Genomic DNA, 19660 nt, shown 5'->3' with positions numbered 1-19660 from the left:
GGCCCTGGTGACAAACTTGGCTTTTTTCCCCTTTTTTTGGCTGTTGTCATGATCAGCCCTGGAAAAATGTGAGAGGTCAGGATTTAATTTGATAGGCAGGGTGAAATGTTGATCCCATACTGTGGAAACCAACTATGTTAAACATGTTTCTTTTTTTGTAACAGAAAATCAACAATGATTCATAAGAAGATGACCAAAAGAACTCTTTGTAAATGTGTGTAAACTCTTACTGTGTGAGTGCTGTTGGATTCTCTATTGTTTTTTTTTTTTAACTTCCCTTCCTGAAATTAGGTTGATGTGTTCTTCAGGGTAAGAAGGGGTTAGGCATATCCCCTTGCCCAGACGCTATTACTGCACTCCTTGGATAAGGCAGGGCTCAAGTAGTGGCCACAAATTTTGCCATGTGGAGGCTGCTTAGTGGACTGTATGAAAAGAGGTTAGGCTCAGGCCATTTCCCACTAGATAACAGTCCAAACCATATCAAGCACCATTACAACTGGCCCTCTTGTTGCCAATCCCAATAGAGAAGTCCTGCAGCATGAATTCCCCTCTCACTCTTGAGGGGACCCCTCCTGCAGTTCAGGCAAGAGGCATATGGGTGGTGTGCAGAATGGCAGGAGCTTGCCCTGCTGGTGCTTGTGCTATACCTGCCCTGTGGATAAATGGAGGACTTTATTCTCTGGGGTTACTTATTTGATGTCTTCACCAGCAGGCGATTCACATATCAATTTAAAAGTTAGACAAGAGCGTAAACTGTAGCAGACTCAAGTTAGAGTGGTCATTGATGTAACTTTTCTAATGAATTACCCTGCTGTTAATGAAAAGGACATAACTCTAGAAAATAGTCTCTAGTGAATGCTAATAGCTAATGCAGCTCCAGCCATTTGGAAGGCAAAGTAGGGAAAACACTTCAGCCAGAGCTGTGCAGTTTCATGGAATGCTGGCAGATTAAAAAATACAGCCTGGATTTTTTTTCCTGATGAAAGGGTACTTTGCACCACATAATCAACAGAGAGGGAACCTAAAGTTAGTACGCTGCCTACAGGTTGACCACCATAGGGGGGGAGGGAGTATCTTCCTTTGGTGCACAGCTTCTCTGCCACATCCCTCCTGCTGCAGATGGCGTGGCCAGAGAAATGTGGGTTAGACCAGCCCCAAATGCCAGACTGCCCCCTTGGCTGCTCCAGTTTATACCACTGGTTTGGTCTGGTACAAATGCAGCCCAAGATCAGGAATGCACAAATGGATTAAAGCTAGTTTGGCACCCCTTCTTGTGACTTAAGCCATCACCATAGCAGGGGATTTTGCCCCATATGTATATTTTTTGCAAATACACTTCCTCCCTGCATCATATCAGTAAAACAGACTGAATTTTACCATTCTCCTTTACTTTCCTCCATTGATGTGGGCATGTTTTTCACTTCACTGAGCTGGGCCAGTGAACAAAACAACTGAGTTTCATTTCTGTTGCTTTCTGGATGCTTTTCTAGCTTTCCCACACTAAGCCCAAGCTGTAGTGTTTGGTTTTCCCACAGGGCAGGGGCATGTTTACAGCCAAACAAGCACTGTCTTCATTGACATATTTTCAAAACAATTTAATGACAATATTTCTGGGAAGGCTAGATGCTTTCAAAATATTTTGTTACAAAACTTAATGTGCCTGCCAGTGAAAGGGGTGGCAACACCAGAATAAGGCATGTTTCACCAAAGCCTTGAGAATTACACTTTGTGAACATGAGAGGACAAAAGCCCAGCATTGCAACAGTTGCAGTCCCATAAATAAAATATCATGTACTCCTCTAGTCTAAAACATCAACCAGCACAGAGAGTTTCCAGGGCTGATTCTCTCCTCCTATTCTTCTTTAGATTGCAGTAGCACCTGGGAGCCCCACTGTATTGGCTAGGACCCGCTGTCTTAGGTGCTGTACAAGATGGTCCATCCCCAAGAGCTTACAATCTTAGTAACGAGGGCTCAGGTTTACAACGCTCAAAATGAATATCTAGCTCAGCAGCAATATCTAAAGAACTGTAGCTTGGCTAGCCAGTATGATAGTTAATCAGCTTTAACAGGTGAGGAGGTTTTCAGATGTTGGTTTGAAGTGACCCAATGATAACAGTGCAGTGGTGTTTGGACAGTCTGAACTAGACAGAATCTGCTGACTTTCAGAGCATGTAGCCAGTCCATCCTTTTATGAGGGTTGCTGTGGAAGGGAATGCTGTTTGAGGAAAGGGGGGAAGATGGGCCACTGGTTAGATCACTAGCTGAGGATGAGGTGCTCCTGATGAAAGGACACTTTGCACCACATAATCAGCAGAGAGGTTAAATCCCTGATCTGCCACAGATGACCTGTAAGTAAGATGACGGGAAGGTAAGTGCTTAGTCTCCCTGTGCCTCAGTTCCCTATGTGTAAAATGGGACTAATAGCACTCCCCAAACCGCGTTAAGGACTGTGAGGTGCTCAGACACTGTGGGAAACGTGGGCCACTAACTCCCCTCGATAGATAGCTGTATGGCCCCATGGACGCTTGTTTGCTTTTCATAGGGATTACAGCGCTTTGAGCTTTTTGTGGGCTGCCTGGAGTACGAGAGCAGGGCCTCTCATGGTAATACGTCCCTCTAGACCACGGGAGGGGATGGAGTTGGTGGGGTGGCCTAGCGATGGCTGGGGCGAGGCAGGGCTGTGACATAGCCAGGGCTCAGCACGCTGGGGGCAGATGTGCTCGGGCGGTACGAGGCTGCGGCAAGCTGGGGGTGCTGTGGCGGAGGTGTGGGAATGTGGCCCCCTCGCCCCGGGCTAGAGCCTCAGCGTGCTGTGCCCAGGCTCCAGCCTGGTGCGGGTGCCACGGCCGGCTGCTGGCTCGCAGGGGGCGGCGTGTGAGGGGGCGACACAGGGAGTGGGTCTGTGCCCGCCTCAGGGAGCTTCCTGGGATCTGTGCCTACTCAGCGGGGGGTGGGGGGGCCTGTGCCCACTGATGTGTGTGGGGGGGGTTCTGTGCCCACGGAGCGGTTGGTGGTGGGGGGGTCTGTGCCCCCTGATGAGTGTGGGGGGTCTGTGCCCCCTGATGAGTGAGGGGTCTGTGCCCACTGAGTGGTTGGGGGGGGTCTGTGCCCCCTGATGAGTGTGTGGGGTCTGTGCCTACTGATGAGTGTGGGGGGTCTGTGCCCACGGAGCGGTTGGTGGTGGGGGGGTCTGTGCCCCCTGATGAGTGTGGGGGGGTCTGTGCCCTCTGAGTGGTTGGTGGGGGGGGGGTCTGTGCCCCCTGATGAGTGAGGGGTCTGTGCCCACTGAGTGGTTGGGGGGGGTCTGTGCCCCCTGATGAGTGTGGGGGGGTCTGTGCCCTCTGAGTGGTTGGGGGGGGGTCTGTGCCCCCTGATGAGTGTGGGGGGGTCTGTGCCCTCTGAGTGGTTGGTGGGGGGGGGGTCTGGGTCCCCTGATGAGTGTGTGGGGGGGGTCTGTGCCCCCTGATGAGTGTGGGGGGTCTGTGCCCTCTGAGTGGTTGGTGGGGGGGTCTGTGCCCCCTGATGAGTGTGTGGGGGGGTCTGTGCCCCCTGATGAGTGTGGGGGGGTCTGTGCCCTCTGAGTGGCTGGTGGGGGGGTCTGTGCCCCCTGATGAGTGTGGGGGGCCGTGCCCGGCGGGGGCGCGCTGCGTGCCCAGCCCCGGGGGAGGGGGGGGAGGTGCTCGGCAGGGCTGAGGCGTGAGCGAGCAGGCGGGCGCGGCGCCGGCGGGCGGGCAGGGGCGCGCGCGCGCGGGCGGGCGGGCGGCGGCGGCGGCGGGGGCGCGCGCAGCGTTTCCCGCGGGCGGCGGCGGCCGAGCGGGGCCCGGGATGACGGCGGAGCTGCAGGCCGCGGCCGCGGCGGGCGGCGCCGAGAGCCAGGGCACGGTGAGAGCCCGCGGGGTCACCCCGGGTCCCCTGCAGCGCGCGCGCGCGCGCCCCCCCCCCCCCCGGGCCGGGGGCTCCCTGCTCACCTGGGGGGCTGATAGGCCTGTGGGGGGGGGGGGGCTCCCCCGACATCCCCGCCCCAGGGAGCGCGCGCCGCCGCCGCCGCCCCCGCCCCCCCGAGGCCCTGGGGGGCAGGCCCGGCCCGAGGCTCTGGTTCGGGCCCCCCCCCGGTGATAGAAACCCGCTGCCGAGACCTAGCGGCGGGCTGGGGTCCTGGCGAGGAGAGTCCGCTGCCCCCTGGCTCTGCCCCCTGCCCTCCGCTGCCTTGGACTAGTTCCCCGCCCCGGGGGGAGGGGGGGCGAGTGCCTCGGGGTGCTGCACCCCAGGGGTTCCCTTGCGTCGTGGCCCCCCAGGTGCGGTGTTCAGGGGAGAGATGGGCATCCCCCTGGCCCAGGGTCTCCCACCAAACCCAAAGCCCTGCTGGGTGATGGGACCAAAGAGGGAGCAAAATCTGCTCCGACCACAACAGCTTAACAGGCCCCAATAATTCCTTCCTTTAGTCCTATTACAGCCCCTCAAAAGTATTCCACACCAAAAAGAGTCGTCCCCGAAAAGCTCAACCTCTGCGCTTTACTTTTTCATCTTTTTAAGTTGATAAATTAAGAGGTTACTATAATATTTGGCATGGACCCGTTTAGTGCGTTTTGCAAACTTCTTTGCTTTGCATGCTGATCACAAAATTAACCATGTTGTAGCGTTTACTTTATCGGCCGTTCATGATGTCATCAGTTTATTTTTTGAAGGGCAATAGATCTGTTTGGCAGACTTGCAGCATCTTTGAGGAATGATGATGTTTCCTATAATACAGGGATGATTTGCTGCGTATGGACAGATGCGAACATGAGTCATGTTCTGTCATCATTGTGCTGCACTAACATCCATGTATTTATGGCTTAACATGGTACATGATTTTAAAACAATTTATGTTAGCTAGCTAGTGTCAAATGGGAAGAATTTTAAGATTTGAGAGATCAAGGATATTAATAAAGTTTTCTTCAGCTTTTTAATGGAAGTGCCTTAAACCTAAGCACGAATGTTCCTCTCGACTGGTCGGACTGAAATCTTTTGTGATGTCTTCATTTTCTTCCCCACACCTGTGCATCTGAGAGGGAATGGACACAGCTTTCAGAACATCTTGACTATGGAACTTCATGTGTCTGTTGAAGATCTTGCTTGGGAGTGACTGAACCCAAGTCCACCCCTGTATTCGCACCCTACGCACTGTTGTAATAACCTTTGTTCGCAGTATGCCTTGTAAGGTATCATTTGATAACTAATAATCTGCTGTCAGTAATGTCATGGTGAAATATATGTGGCAACATTATATGTAAAGTTATGAACGCAACTTAAAATCACGATTGAAGTGCGTTTACTAGACAAGTTTGGGGAGTGGGTAAACCTGTTTCTCAAAGACAAAGGACAAAGCTGATGCTTCTAGCCAGGTGTCATCAAAGCTGATGGGCAGTCATTTATCAAATGGTCATCCTTTGGAAAGGAAAGGGGGCAGGAACAAACAGATATGCATCTTACCAAACAACGCTATGGAACCTCTTTCACCACCAGGTTTCTTGATTCCATCCTCACAGCGGGAATGAACTTTATCTAGGGGTAATCCTCAGGAAAATGCTTTTCAAAGGTTGATTGAACTGTAAAGTGAGGGGCAAAAACACCCCAAATTATCTTTCCCTATCCATCTCTCACCTTTTCACCCAAAAGACAAAAGGAAACAACCACTGGACTTTGGGAGCAGATCCTGGCCTGAGAATTTGGTCAGCAATGTTGCTGGAAGCATGTGATAAGGGTCTTCACCTTGAACCAAGTTGAACTGTTAAGTTTAGTACTAGGAAGAACTTTATCTTTTTCTCTTGTAACCATTTTTGACTTTCGTGCTTTATACTTATACTCACTTAAAACCAATCTCCTTGTAGTTAAATAAACTTTTTTTTTCTTCTTTAATTAAAACTAATCCAGGATTGTGAATTGTTTTGGGTAGCTTCATTTAAGGTTGCAGACTGTGGTATATTGATCCCCTTAGAGGGCAACAGACCTAATATACCAGCAGAAGGCTGGACAGTGCAGAACACATGTTTTTTGGGGGAAGAAATCCAGGACAGGGACTGTGTTGGGATCACCCTGCAAGTAGTAGCCAAGGAAGCCGGAGTGTGGCTTGGTGTCTGCTGACAGACTGTTTGGGTCAGAGTTGTTGGACCAAGGCTGAGGCTATACATAGACAGACACTCAGGGTGTGGCCTGCATACTGTTTCTGAGGAGCCCAGGTTGGGAGCTAAAGCAGCAAAGCATTGTGAGGCACCCCAGGTTGCAGGGCAGGAGTGACAGCCCCTCACTGGTTTGGATTGCACCCCGAAATGTCATAATGACAGGGTGTTTCCAGCTTCTGTCAGTGGGAGTTTTTCTTTTGCCTTCAGTGGGCTTTGGATCAGGCCTGTGGTGAACAGAGACCCATGCTTGAATCCTTAAGTGGGAGCAGTAAAAGTATCCTGGGGGAAGGTAAGTTTAGGGTAAGGTTGCTGGTTGACAGTGCTGAAGACTGAATTATTCTATGGAAGGTGTACGGGACAAGCAGTGACAATGCGAGCTTCCCTCACCTCGGTATGTTTACACTGCCAATGTGCCTCAACACTGACTTGGAGGGATAGGTCTCAAGTGAAGAAAAGAGTTTGAGCTCCATGCCCATTCATTCCTTGTGCTTTCTGCCAAGGATGCTGTTGGAGGGATCAATTAGTAACAGGGCAGGTGTCAACAAAGAACATCTGCACACTAGGAATCCCACTGAGTACCCCCTGCTTGATTCATGCAGGCCATTGAAAAGAACAGCTATGGAAGTATGAATTTCTGTCTCCATGAAGGAGGCTAACCCCAGTGAATATATATCTACCTGGATTCTAAAGTATACCTCTGCTGTTAACAGCATGAATTGTGTCTTGTTTCATTAGTGACTGAAGTGTTACATTTAAACAAACAGAAACAAAAGAAAACAAACAAACTACCATCAGACATCGCTGGAATGGCTTAGAATTTTCTTGGGACTCCACTTTTAAACTTTTTAGGTGGATTTGTACATAGGGATAAAATAATTTGCAAGAAATAACTTTCTGAAAACCTATCTATCACTCTGTCTCACTGCCCAACTGGGGAAAATGTTTGGGAATACACTAGGGGAAGTATTTCCAGGGGGAACAAATATTTAATAATTTGCTTCTCAGTCTCAAAGAGAAAGGTATAATATGATCCAGTGGATGGATAATCCATCCAAAACATGATGCAAGTTGAAGCTAGACGAATTCAGACTGGAAATAAAGTGTAAATTTTTAATGGTGAGAGTAATTTACCATTGGAACAATTTACCAAGGGCTGTGGTGGATTCTCCATCACTGACAGTTTTTAAAGTAAGATTGGATATTTTTCTAAAAGCTGCTCTAGGAATTATTTTGGGGAAGTTCTCTGGCCTGTGTTATATAGATGATCATAATGGTCCTTTATGGCCTTGGAATCTGCGAAGTCTGTGGATGCCATTTCTGCCTTTAAAATCCCCCAGTAATTCATTTTACTTCTTGCCATTATTAAAACAGCTACCTTTAACTTCTGTGCCATATACAAAGACATCTTCTGAAGTCTTTCTGAATGTAGGTTGTATTACTTGCCTTTAGAGGCACCAATTAAAACTGCTGAAGGATGTAAGTTCTATGTCCATAGACATGTGTAACATGACGAGAACATGAATAGATTCACTTTCAATCTCATTTAAGTTTGAAAGGTCAGGGACTTGCCTAAGGTACATTCATTGGAATTGAGCCCAATCCAAGATGTTCAGGGAACCTATGTTCTTGAGATAATTTGGCTGTTCCTTCGCTCTCTACTTCGCTCTAAAGCCGTCATGTATTTCAAAGCTCTTGTGGGTTCTGCACTGGAGAACTCTGTGGGAACAGGCGATTGATTTTGTTTGTGTTTCTAATTGTGCAGTCCTAATGTCAAAATTGTGCAAGACTGGGAGTCTGCATATGTCCATTAAAGCAATGGCCAACTATTTTCATCCTTCAATCTAAGAAGGTATTGGATTGCAAAAGGTTTTACTGTATAAATACTGCAGTTGTTAATGTTCATTTGTAGGTTTTTAATCTTCTTGGTATCTATTTTTCAAGCATGATAAATGTGAAGTTAAAATGCAGTGGGTAAAGGTCACCTATTTTGTGTGCTGCTTCCATGCAGGCCACTGTGTTGTCCTTCATGTTGACTGCTATTTCTGCAGTCCCTTTCTGGAACCTGTCTATCCTGCCTCTATCCTTTCCTGCTTTAAATCACATATTACTTCAGGTAGTTTATATTCCATAGTCATTTTAACGCAACAAATCTCGGACTCTCATCACTCCCTTAGTTGACCACACCATCATCTTCCCCTCTGTCAGGCCCTTGTTTATCATCCTATTCTGTTGCATAGTTTTAACATATATTGTAAGTTCTTCTGGGCAGGGACTCCCTTTCTTGTAATGTGCCAGGCACGTTTGTGGTGCTGCCATATATTATAATAGTTTCAGTTACTAATCTCCAGTTTCCGAGGTGGCACAACACAAAGACCAGTCAGAACAGAGTGGGGATTTTTAAACCATTTAATAAATATGACACTTAAAACATGCCAATGCAGATGTGTTGGCACTTGTCAATGCTCGTTTGCCATGAATGCAAACCCTCTTAATATGTTGTGCAGAGGAAAACCTTCTGTTGCTAAACCCTAGTCTTGTGACTAACATGCTAGTGCAATAAAACGTGCCTTAGTTGAGCACCCAGAGGACCAGCTCAAACTGATTGGCGAGTAGAAAATAGTCTTTAACTAAAGGTTGGATAAAATTGCACCAGAAGACTTCGGGATACCACTTACAACAGAGTTGCCTGTTGACTCTAGTTGCTTAGTCTCTCTTTTCACAGTAAGACTGTTCCTCCTCGAGTACACAACATGTCTTGTCCTGGCTTGAGTTTAGTTGTTGTGCATTTTTTATTAACGTGGGTTAGATGTAGGTAAAAGGTTTATGTTCAGTTTTCCTCCAGAGCAAAAAAAAATGCCCTGCAGCTCAAAGGGGAGTTAAGCAACAGGAATACAACTTGGTGTGGCCGCAAAATTAGCAACATGGTATAATGGGTTTGCCTTTGTGAAAGGACTTGCAGCCCTGATCCTCAGAATGTTGGCATTTGATCAGCATGAAATTTCCCATTGTACTGCCTGCTCGTCCTAAGAATTTCCTGTTTCTTTTCTCTCAGGATTAGCTTTGGGGGTGAGGAGAGTTTTTATCCAAGAATTAACCAAAGTGTTTATCTTTCGGGTGGGTAGTAAGGTTGGTTTTTACTCAATACTTTCTCAAGCATTTTTTATTTTTTATTTTTAGCTTTTTATATATTGTAGATTATGAAAAGGATAAAGAATGTGAGCTCTTGGAGCAAGCACTGTGGTTCACCCTTTTCTGTAAAGCTCAGTGTAGGTTGATGTTGCTGTTTGTTTTACAATGTTTCTTAGTGAAATAACAGGAATTGAATGACTGCTGTTTGTACTTTGGATGGATGGTTGGAAACAATGGTGACTTGCTTAATTCCCATAGGAAAACATGACCCTAATTAGATCTGAATATGTAGAGTTACTGACAGGTTTCAGAGTAGCAGTCGTGTTAGTCTGTATTCGCAAAAAGAAAAGGAGTACTTGTGGCACCTTAGAGACGAACAAATTTATTAGAGCATAAGCTTTCGTGAGCTACAGTGGAATTGCAAAGCAATAGATTTAGGATCGAATAATTGTACAAATTAGTGAGATTAAAACTCTGGATAGGACTCGATGTTAACGAGGCTCTTTAGAAGCCCACCCCGAGTATGTCAGAAGTGATGGTGGGGATTTCTCTCTGGGTGCTAATGTTTTTCCTACACTCATGATTGCTGCATTGCAAAGCTGTATCTCACTCTCTCTAATTCCAGTTGAAACCAAATGCTAGTGCTAGAAGGTTGCTGAAATGTTTCTTGTGGAGGAAGAATAGAATAATCAAGAGCTCTGACTCTTTATGGACAATTGACCCCTCTAGCTCACTGCAGTCTCTAAAGTTATTCATAGCACTGAGATGCTTAGACAGTAAAGCTGATGACCACTGATACAAAAGGACAATCCTTTGATTCAGTGTTTATGCCAGATCTGGCAGTTAATCCAAAGTAACTAGGTTTATATGAAGCATTTATTAGGTTTCAGATGTGCAGTGGGTGATTATCATTAGGCTTGGCAGAATTCAGTTTTTATTTTTTTTATAATTTTGATGGTTAATATTGATTATTTTAAAACATTTTTTCATTGTTATCTGTTCAGATTTTCATTTGCAGGAGATTATGGGGCACCAGACAATAATTACTTAATAACAGTAAATATTGAGAGTCAAAAGTTAAAGATTTATAGCCATTAAAACATATATTGTCAACATTGTATGTCAAAATATACAAAGTAAATATCCATAGATCAAACTCTAATAAATTCTCTAGCAGCATTTTTCTTACTCTTTCTATCTGTAAATTTCAATAATTATCTATGGAAATATTTTTTGTCAGTTTATGTGTGTGTGATGAAATTCAAGTTTGATATTTACTAATAAAATATACCCCTTTTATCTTACTCCATTGACCACAAATTCTTTTTCCAGTGATCCATATGGACTTTGGAGTTACCTCTGTGTAGTAGGTGAATGCTTTTGTCTACCTGTAAGGCTGAAAGGCATCTTTCATCATGCTGTTGTTGGAGCCCTAGGCTTTCAGATCTGACCATTCCTGACTAATATTGTTTGACTCATTCTGAAGTGAATAGGACCATAGTGCTATCTGTAGAAAACTGGTGCCATGACCTCCCTCAGGCTATCTTCCACATTTTGCATAAGCTGTAGTGGTCAAGGGCAGCCCCATCTGCCTTTCATAATAATTCAATGCGGAGGTTGGAAAAGCCTGGATTGCTCTGACAAGGATATTGCTCTCTCAATAGAGAGAATCTATCACACCTGTTAGACCAAGTGGAGGTTGGAAAAAAAGATTTCTGGCCACCAAAGCCATCTGCGACTTCTGGTCCTTTAACTGCTCCTTGAGCTTCTCTCAGCCACTCTTTGTCAATTAAGTTTGCAACTATCTCCCACAATAAGAAGAGCATATACTGTCCCCTCCATGCTCTTGAGCTGCTTCCACAATCAGCGAGAATCCCCTTTGTCTTATCCAGTTTGAGCTTCAGCCATCTCATTATCATTCCAGCCCCTGTCTTGGCCAGGCTCTGGAAAAGTAGACATGCTGCACCATCCAGACTCAGTGAAAAAGACCTGTGAAACTGCACATCACCCCCATATTGACAGCTCCACAGCCCGGACTGCCCTGTTATCCCCCATAGCAACCTCAGACACAGTAAATAAGGGAAATGTGGAATAAAGCACTGAGGAACCCTGCATAGGGTCACAGATATGAAATTTGTATTTTTCTGATATAATTTATTCCTGATGTTTAACAACAAAAAGAAGAGAGAGAACTTGAAACCTAAAATAATGTTTTTCGTGGTCAAGGGTTGGTTGTAGTCGCTCTATTGAAAGATCTTTGAGATGTAACTCAACCAACAAGCAGCTAGCTAACCAAAAATTCAGAGCTTCTTTTGGGAAGAGGGGAAGAGGATTCTCCAGGCCCACTGTGCTGTATATCTCTGGCACCTTATTGTAAGTGAGAAGTGACACACACAAATGGCATGTGCAACTAGGCTTAAAATAGCCCTCCATCAAACCCACACAAATTCCCTGGGCTCCTTATATGCCGTAATGCACATGCTGCTTCTCTTTGAGAGGATTGATTTACACGGGGCACTGATGCCCTGCCCCTCTCCTCCCAGTGTAGCTATTGGCATTTTTACCATTTCTTCTCAGATATGCCTTTTAACATTCTCTTTTAAATACAAACAAAAATTAATGTTACTCTGTATACCAACTGGAAGAATTCTAACATACTCAGATTGAAGTCTGACAGTGTCATTATCTCAGTGTGTTAATCAAAATCATAAGTGAGCCCCTGACAAGCGCGGCAGAAGCTTGGTATCTTTCTCATTCACTTCCTTACATGAGCTTTCTTTGTCCTTTGTACGACAGAATTTCCAAATGCTCTTAAACCGCTTGGGAGAAATCACAGGAATTCAGGATCCCTCGTTCCTTCATGCAGCCCTGAAGGTTAGTATGCTCTGCGAAGATGCTTTGAATGTCGTCAATGTTTTGTTGAAAGGAGGTCTCCTCTTTGTCTTGTTGTGTGCGCTGGTTCAAGCTTTAACCTGTATATGAGCTTTCTGTAAATAGCATTTAAACTCCATATATTTGTTTGGCATTTGTAATATGCAAATATTAGAATTCTGCCTTGCTTGAGATGCTCAAAACTGGACTCAACAAAAGTAGTAGATTATGTGCTACAGGGAACAATTCTGTCCACACAGGAGGATGGACCAAGTCACCTATTAAGTTTTCCCCTGTCTAACTTCTGTTATTTTCAAGACATGAGACACCTACATGAGTGGGTGGATACATGAGTGCAGCATATGATGTTATGGCTGAAAGGAAGTAACACTTCTTTGGAGTAATAGCCATTCTTCTACATTTTGAATACAACCGGAGCAGTCCCCATATTTTTCCAGCAGTAGGCTTTAAGAACCTGTTCTGCAACTACAAGTATTATGCTGAGATGCTGTAATCTTTTCTGGGGAACATCGAGGTTTGGCTTACGTGGGCTTTCTCATGTATGTACTGAAGCATAACAATAGATAAAAGTGTGGGGTAAAATAAGTTTTCCTTCAGCTAAACAGTCTTCACAATTCTCCACAGCTGAAACAACCACCACAGACTTATGGTTTGTGCTTTCAGACGTGTGGTCGTTTTGTCAGAACTGGGAACTGAACAACATATGCTATAAAGAGAGGCACATGAGAGGTCCTGGGTAGAAGAAGAAACACTTTCCTGGAAAGATCCCTACTTTAAATCATCGTGTGCATTATAAATTGCAACAGAAAACTGGGAGGGAATGAAGGGTAGTACAGTACTAATATTACCTAGTGTGGGACCATTGGAGACTGTTCTCTTGAGGCCTGTCAGCCAGGAGGTGGCTGTTGATGCTGATTGTGCACGAGGAGACTTTTTTTTAAAAAAAGAAGGAAACTAACAAACAAAAAAGTCCCCTTCAATGTTTCTTCAAGTGGGAGTTGTAGTAAAATATTGGATTAAATTCAAGGGAATTAATTGATTACAGAGTTTTGGGAGGGGAAAAAGCATTTTGTTTGTAAATTTTAACATTGCTTTGTTTCCTAAAACTAATTCGGTCTGTCTACCCATGTTATTTTAAGTTATTTCTCTTGTGATATGGGCTGTATGGTCTGTGTTTAACATGTGGTTCTTGTAGCTCCTTTACTCATTCTTACAATTATAAAGCAATGCAAAGGGCCACACTCATGACTTCTTGAGAACACAGTGCTCCCACCCATTAATAAGACTTCAGTTGACTAAATGCTTAGGCACGTGCCTAACTTTAAGCACATGCGTAGTCTCATTTCAGTGGGTTACTAACATGCTTAAAGTTAAGTATGTGCTTAAGTATCTTGCTGATATTAGAGCCTGTGAATGCTCTAATCTCTTTTAAGGGAACCAGAGTTGACTGAATGACACTTACGGTGTAGAACGAACCCTAACTGTTTATCATCTGAAAAATTTCAGCCTTAAAATTTTAACTCCTTTCTGGCAGTCAGCTTTTTCCCATGGCTGGAGAAAGCTGACTTGGTGCCAGCATGTTGTTTCATGTGCATGGTGTTGATTTTCGTTCAGATGTATATAAAAGAATCTGGAATAATGGGTACTTGGCTATTTCCCTCCCTTCCCCCCACCTTTCTCCTCTCAGGCCGCAAATGGTGACCTAACAGATGCAGTCAACTTCCTCACTGAGGAGCGTGTTAAAGAGCCAGGCCAGGAAGCAGTCGCTGTGGAACCATCTGACTGTGAAGGGAGTGCTGTGGGCAAAGAGCGACCCACCAGTAGGTGACAGGTTTCAGACTGATAGCCGTGTTAGTCTGTATCAGCAAAAACAAAAGGAGTACTTGTGGCACCTTAGAGACTAACAGATTTATTTAGGCATAAGCTTTCATGGGCTAATCCACTTCATTGAAAGCTTATGCTCAGATAAATTTATTAGTCTCTAAGGTGCTACAAGTACTCCTCATTTTTTTCCCACCAGTAAGTGGTTCATTCTTATCAGGAATATTGTGTGCATTCGTGGTCACTCTTTCTCAGAAAGTGATATGGGTTTATCACTGATAAGAAATTGCTGGGGGTGAAATTCACTCTGCTGGGCTACCACAAGGCTTGTGCCCTATATAAACCCCACTTTGGCTCTTTTTACCAAACTGATGAACTGTCACTTTGAATTCCTATAGTGAGGCAACAGGGAACAATTGAGTCCACTTTAGAACTCCACCTTTTTGTTTCACCCTTTCTGTTGCATAGGCCAGGTACAGCTCAGGCGATAGGGTGTCCTTGCTAGTTGAACCAATGTCAGTCAAGTGAAGTGGTTAAGGAATGTGTAGGTTTAACAGGATTTGGAGTTGCTGAAAATTGGTTCAGTTTTATGGACCTCTTTGTTAGTGTTTATTTGTCTTGCACAAACATGTGCTAGACTCTTACATTTTTTTTCTTTGTGCCCTCATTGCTTTACAGCATACTCTTTCACATAAAATATGAATGGTATGGCACAGTTGTGTAATTCTAGCAATAACAGATTGCTTAGTAATTGTCAGCCCTACCTTGACTTTACCTGATTTTTTTAAACTGATTCTCATTTATAAGATTATTTTCTTGTTTATTTCCAGGTGGATGATATTTCTCATTAAGAGTGCTCTCTTGTGTGTTCAGTTGGGTTTTAATTCGGTGGCTCTCTTGTACTTCAGGCTCCTGGGATCAGGCTCTAAATGTCCAGTGTCTCTGAGAGTACTTCCACTTGTCTGACATTTTTTCCCAGGTCAAGTAAACACCTCTTAAGTGACTGGCAAAACGCCCTATCTTCCATGCCCATGAGTTGCATAGTAGAACTAACAAACAGTGGTTGCTGATAACATACAGATAAGAAGGAAACAAAATAATTACCAAGTAAGGTCCTGCCACCCAACTGGAAGACTAGAACATTATGGTCAACACATAACATACAGATGGCCTTATTGTACAGGATTACAGCAGTTTAGTGGCTGAAGGGCTTTGGCCAGGATTGGGTCTGAGAAGCTCTCATTGGGGAGGGCCTTGTAACTCAGGTAGCCAAAAGGAGCTTAATGTTTTCCATCCATTTCTAGTATTCTATAAGTAAGGAATAACTATAACTAAAAACTGGAATATAGGGCCATACGCAGTGCTCAGCATGCCACTTGTTCAACTGAAATTATTTTCATTTTTAAAATCAGTTGTCTGCTAAGAACTAACAGCTCTTCCTGGAGGCTTGTGACCTTCTCTGATCACTCCTCCTGCTTTGGTAGCCTTTTGTGGCCTTAAGGCACTCATACACCATAGCATAGAGGACTGAGGATAGTTGTTAAGACATGTACTTCTTTCTACAGATACCTGTTAGCAGCCTGGGGAAACCAAACTCCTCCATTTATTGTTTTCTTGAGCATTTAAACTAGTCTTCAAGCACTTTCTTTGAAGCTTGTGTTACACTCTTTGATCGTTCCTGCCCACTGAACAACCAGCTGCTTTTATCACAAGAACTTCCTCACTATCCAGTTTCTCTTTCAGCTAGAGAAGTAGTTCTTTACTCACTCACACATTTACCATTTTTGAGCTTACTCCAGCCTCTAGGGCCCCAAGAACCAGCAGGATAGTAGTCCTAAGTATCTGCGAGTGTGTCTGTACTATAAAATTATACTGATGTTAGAGCAACAGTGAGATATGCAGCCACTAAGGGTAACATTTTCAAAAGCCCCTGAGTGTCTTAAGTGTCTCGGGACCACTGCAAGTCAATAGGGTTTAGCTGATTTTGAAAATTTTACCTGGAGCAACTGGTGTAGACAGGCTTTGATGGCATAAGGTAAATAGCCTGTGCCCCATCTGCATTATATATTACACAACTGCTTCCACAAGCACAGCTGTGTTGTTGATGTTAATTGCTGTAAAATCACTGCTGATTTTTTTAGATGATAGCTTACTGCACTCTTCCTGGAAACAGATAAATGCCAAGAGCTGCTTTTTGCCAGAAGCATGGTTGGAAAGATAGTATCTGGCAGGGGCAGGGAGCCATGCTTCACATATCTAAAGATCAAATAAGTATTTTTAACTTCTGGGAGGGGCTTACTTTACCACATTTCAACAGGTTCTTGCTGCTCAGCAGCTAAATCTGTTTAGTGTTACTGCACAGCTGAGTAACGCTAATGACAGCTAGAGCACCTAGACAATAGGCCAGATGACCTTCTTCCAGACAGATTACTGTGAACTAGGAGTTTGAATAACTGGAAATTGTTTTTAAAAGCAATTACATGCTTTAAAAACAAAACAAAAAAAACCCAAGTATAAATATAAGCTAAAATTTAAGGAAACTTGTATATATATAAATCTAAACTTACAAGTAACTGGAACGAATTTCCTTTAATCATGTAAAAGACAAATATGCTGCACAAACAATGCGTTCCCTAATTGAGCTGCCTGTTATGCACTAAACAGGTTTATAAAATAAGAAGCACCATACTCAGGAGTCGCTGTGGGGGCCAGTCAGTTACATTTTATTCTGCTGTTTAAGGCCCATCTGTTTCAAAACGGCTTTCTTCACTCTCTTATTCCCAAATAGGTGGCAAACGAAGTGATCTTGTAATTGGCTGAGCATTCACAAGACTCAATATGGGACCAGTGGTACACAATGTCTGACTTGAATTTGATTCCAAGTCTTTGCACAAAATGTTAACAAACTAAACCCTTTTATTTCTTAAAGCCATTTCAGTAACTAACACTGGGGGAGTGGTAATTAATGAAGAGGACTGGTCACTAATACAGAGCAATGTGGATTGCTTGCTAAATAGTCAGCTGCACATGAACTTCCAATGTGACACTGTGGCCAATAGGGCTAAAGCAATCCTTGGCTGCGTAAACGGGAATCTCGAGTAGGAGTCAAGAGGTTATTTTACCTCTGTATTTTGCACTGGGTGCGACAGCTTTTGGATAACTGTGTCTAGTTTTGATGCCCATAGTTAAGAAAGGATGTTGATAAATTGGAGAAGGTTCAGAGAAGAATCACAAAAATGATTAAAGGATTAGAAAAAACACTTTGGAGGTATAGACTCAAGCAGTTCAGTCTGTTTACCTTAACAAGAGAAGGTTAAGGGGTGATTGCAGTCTAAAAGTACCTACACAGGGAACAAATATTTAATAACGGGTTCTTCAGTCTATCTTAGAAAAGTATAACATTATTCAATGGCTGGAAGTTGAAGCTAGACAAATTCAGACTGGAAATAAGACACAAATTTTTACTAGTGAGGGTCATTAGCCGTTGGAACTATTACCAAGGATTGTGGTGGATTCTCCATCATTGACCATTTTTAAATCAAGAATGAATATTTTCTAAAATATATGATTTAGGATTTATTTGGGGGCGGAAGTCCTGTAGCTTACAAGAGGTCTGACTAGATGACTGCAATGGTCCCTTCTGGCCTTGGAATCTGTGACTCTATGGTACTAAGAACTTTAATTAAGGTTCTTTCACTTTCCTTTTGTTAGACCAATTCAAACTGCTTCTTATCCACTTCCCGTGTCCTAATCAAGGTGTAAGGAAATCCTGGTCTTTCAGTAGCACCATGAAGTGCACACCTTTTTCCCAGCTCATTGCTAGATTGTAGAATATTTATTTTTTAAACTAAAGGGACATGGAGTTAATTTCATTTTTCAGCAGAAAGTTATGATGTTTCTGCTGTTTGATTGAATTGCATTAATGAAGCAAAATTGTGTTAACATTGTTTGGTCCTTGGCCTTTTTTTTTTTTAAATGTTTCACTGCTTCTAGTGTAAAACTGATAACTCCACTTCAATTTCCAGATGTGATTGATCTAACTCCTGATAATAAAGATGACCTCCAGGCAGTCATTGCTCTCAGCTTACTGGAGTCTCTGGAAGTTCAAGCAGTGGAAAGAGATGTGAACAGGTCAATGAGTGTGGATGTTACTTTTTATTCTTTGCTTCTACATGGACCCTGGGGCTTTATGCAGAGTGTATTCTTATCAACTGTAAAACAAATTTCAGAGTAGCAGCCGTGTTAGTCTGTATTCGCAAAAAGAAAAGGAGTACTTGTGGCACCTTAGAGACTAACAAATTTATTTGAGCATAAGCTTTCGTGAGATACAGCTCACTTCATCGGATGCATTCAGTGGAAAATACAGTGGGGAGATGATTTATATACACAGAGAACATGAAACAATGGGTGTTATCATATACATTGTAAGGAGAGTGATCACTTAAGATGAGCTATTACCAGCAGGAAGGGGAGGGGGAAGGAAGAAAACCTTTTGTTTTCTTGATTATCTTGATTATCACTACAAAAGGTTTTCTTCCTCCCCCCCTCCACTCCTCTATGAAAAAAATGCTTGTAGTACTGTTACCAATTCCACCCTCCAAACCCTATTTGATTCACCCACCTACCTCTCATCTTTAAGAATGGAAGCTCTGTGAGACAGGTGGGATGGCTATGAGTATCTGTTAGCACAATGGGACCCTGACCTGTAACATAATAGATAGATAATAACATAATAGTCCTAGAGGTGACAGGCACTGTATGTCAGTCTGTGAGCCAGCTCCATGTATGTCTCCTGTTTGGGACTGCAGTAGTGTCCAATTCCTTTTGTCTTGTTCTGTTGTGGTTACTTGACTAGCCAAGCTTACATACCAAAAAAAGTTTCTGTCCCTTTTAAAAGGCTGTCAAGACTCTGGGGATGCTTTCTTACAATGTGACGTTTGCATACTTGTCCTCTGACAGGCCCCACAAAGCAAATGCTGCTGAAAACAAAAATCGCTCCAAAAGGAAACGGTGTGAAGTCTGGGGAGAGAATCCCAAGCAGAATGACTGGAGGAGAGTGAATGACTGGCCTGTTGGCATGAAGAACATTGGAAATACGTGCTGGTTTAGCGCAGTCATTCAGGTAATGCAGTGGTAACAGTAATACTTTGCCCTTTTGTAATGCCTGCCATCTTGGGGTCAAAACGTGCCTTTCTTGCAATTAAATAAGCTTTGCAGCACCTCCACGATGGAAGTAATGTCCTCTTTTTGCAGGTGGGCAAATGTTGGCACAGAGAAGTTAGTTGACTTTTCCAAGGTCACAGTGAGCCAGCTAGCTAGTCTGTATTTCTCCATATTCCTATCAGTAACATCACATTAACAGAAAAAGAAAAACTGGGTGTCTTCACCCTGGGATGCAGTTTTTTGGGAGACTTCAATTGCATAACTAAGATTTGAGAGTAGATTGTGCAGGCCTGCCAGGTTTCTGCTTCACGTTTTAAACAAAAATGATCTAAAGTGTGATTTTTCTTTGTGTGACAGAATATTTTACTCTGATCCTGTTAAAAAACAGCAGCCAAGTAGTCAGGGCAAAAATGAGATACTGAAAAAAGGCTATGTAAATATATCTATGTATTTATTATTATTCACAAATGTGTGTCCTGTGTCATGGTGCAAT

General features: G+C 43.7%; 1 protein-coding gene across 9 annotated transcripts in view; it reads left to right on the top strand.

Moving 5' to 3' along the window:
* Positions 1-19660, top strand: part of USP28 (ubiquitin specific peptidase 28) — a 125761-nt gene that overhangs the window by 79635 nt on the left and 26466 nt on the right. For 4 of the 9 annotated variants that reach the window (XM_043501067.1, XM_043501066.1, XM_043501064.1 and 1 more), the window contains 4 exons: positions 12088-12165; positions 13871-14003; positions 18030-18135; positions 18964-19126. In XM_043501067.1, coding sequence (XP_043357002.1) covers positions 12088-12165; positions 13871-14003; positions 18030-18135; positions 18964-19126 — 480 coding nt within the window. Of the gene's footprint in view, positions 1-3758; positions 3884-12087; positions 12166-13870; positions 14004-18029; positions 18136-18963; positions 19127-19660 lie in introns of those variants that run through there. The other 5 variants (XM_038380619.2, XM_038380616.2, XM_038380618.2 and 2 more) reach the window with 4 other exon arrangements.

The sequence above is a fragment of the Dermochelys coriacea genome, chromosome 22, assembly GCF_009764565.3.
Source record: "Dermochelys coriacea isolate rDerCor1 chromosome 22, rDerCor1.pri.v4, whole genome shotgun sequence".
In the NCBI taxonomy this organism is placed as follows: Eukaryota; Metazoa; Chordata; order Testudines; family Dermochelyidae; genus Dermochelys; species Dermochelys coriacea.
The sequence above is the reverse complement of the archived record's forward strand: the minus strand, read 5'-3'. Positions and strand labels throughout refer to the sequence as shown.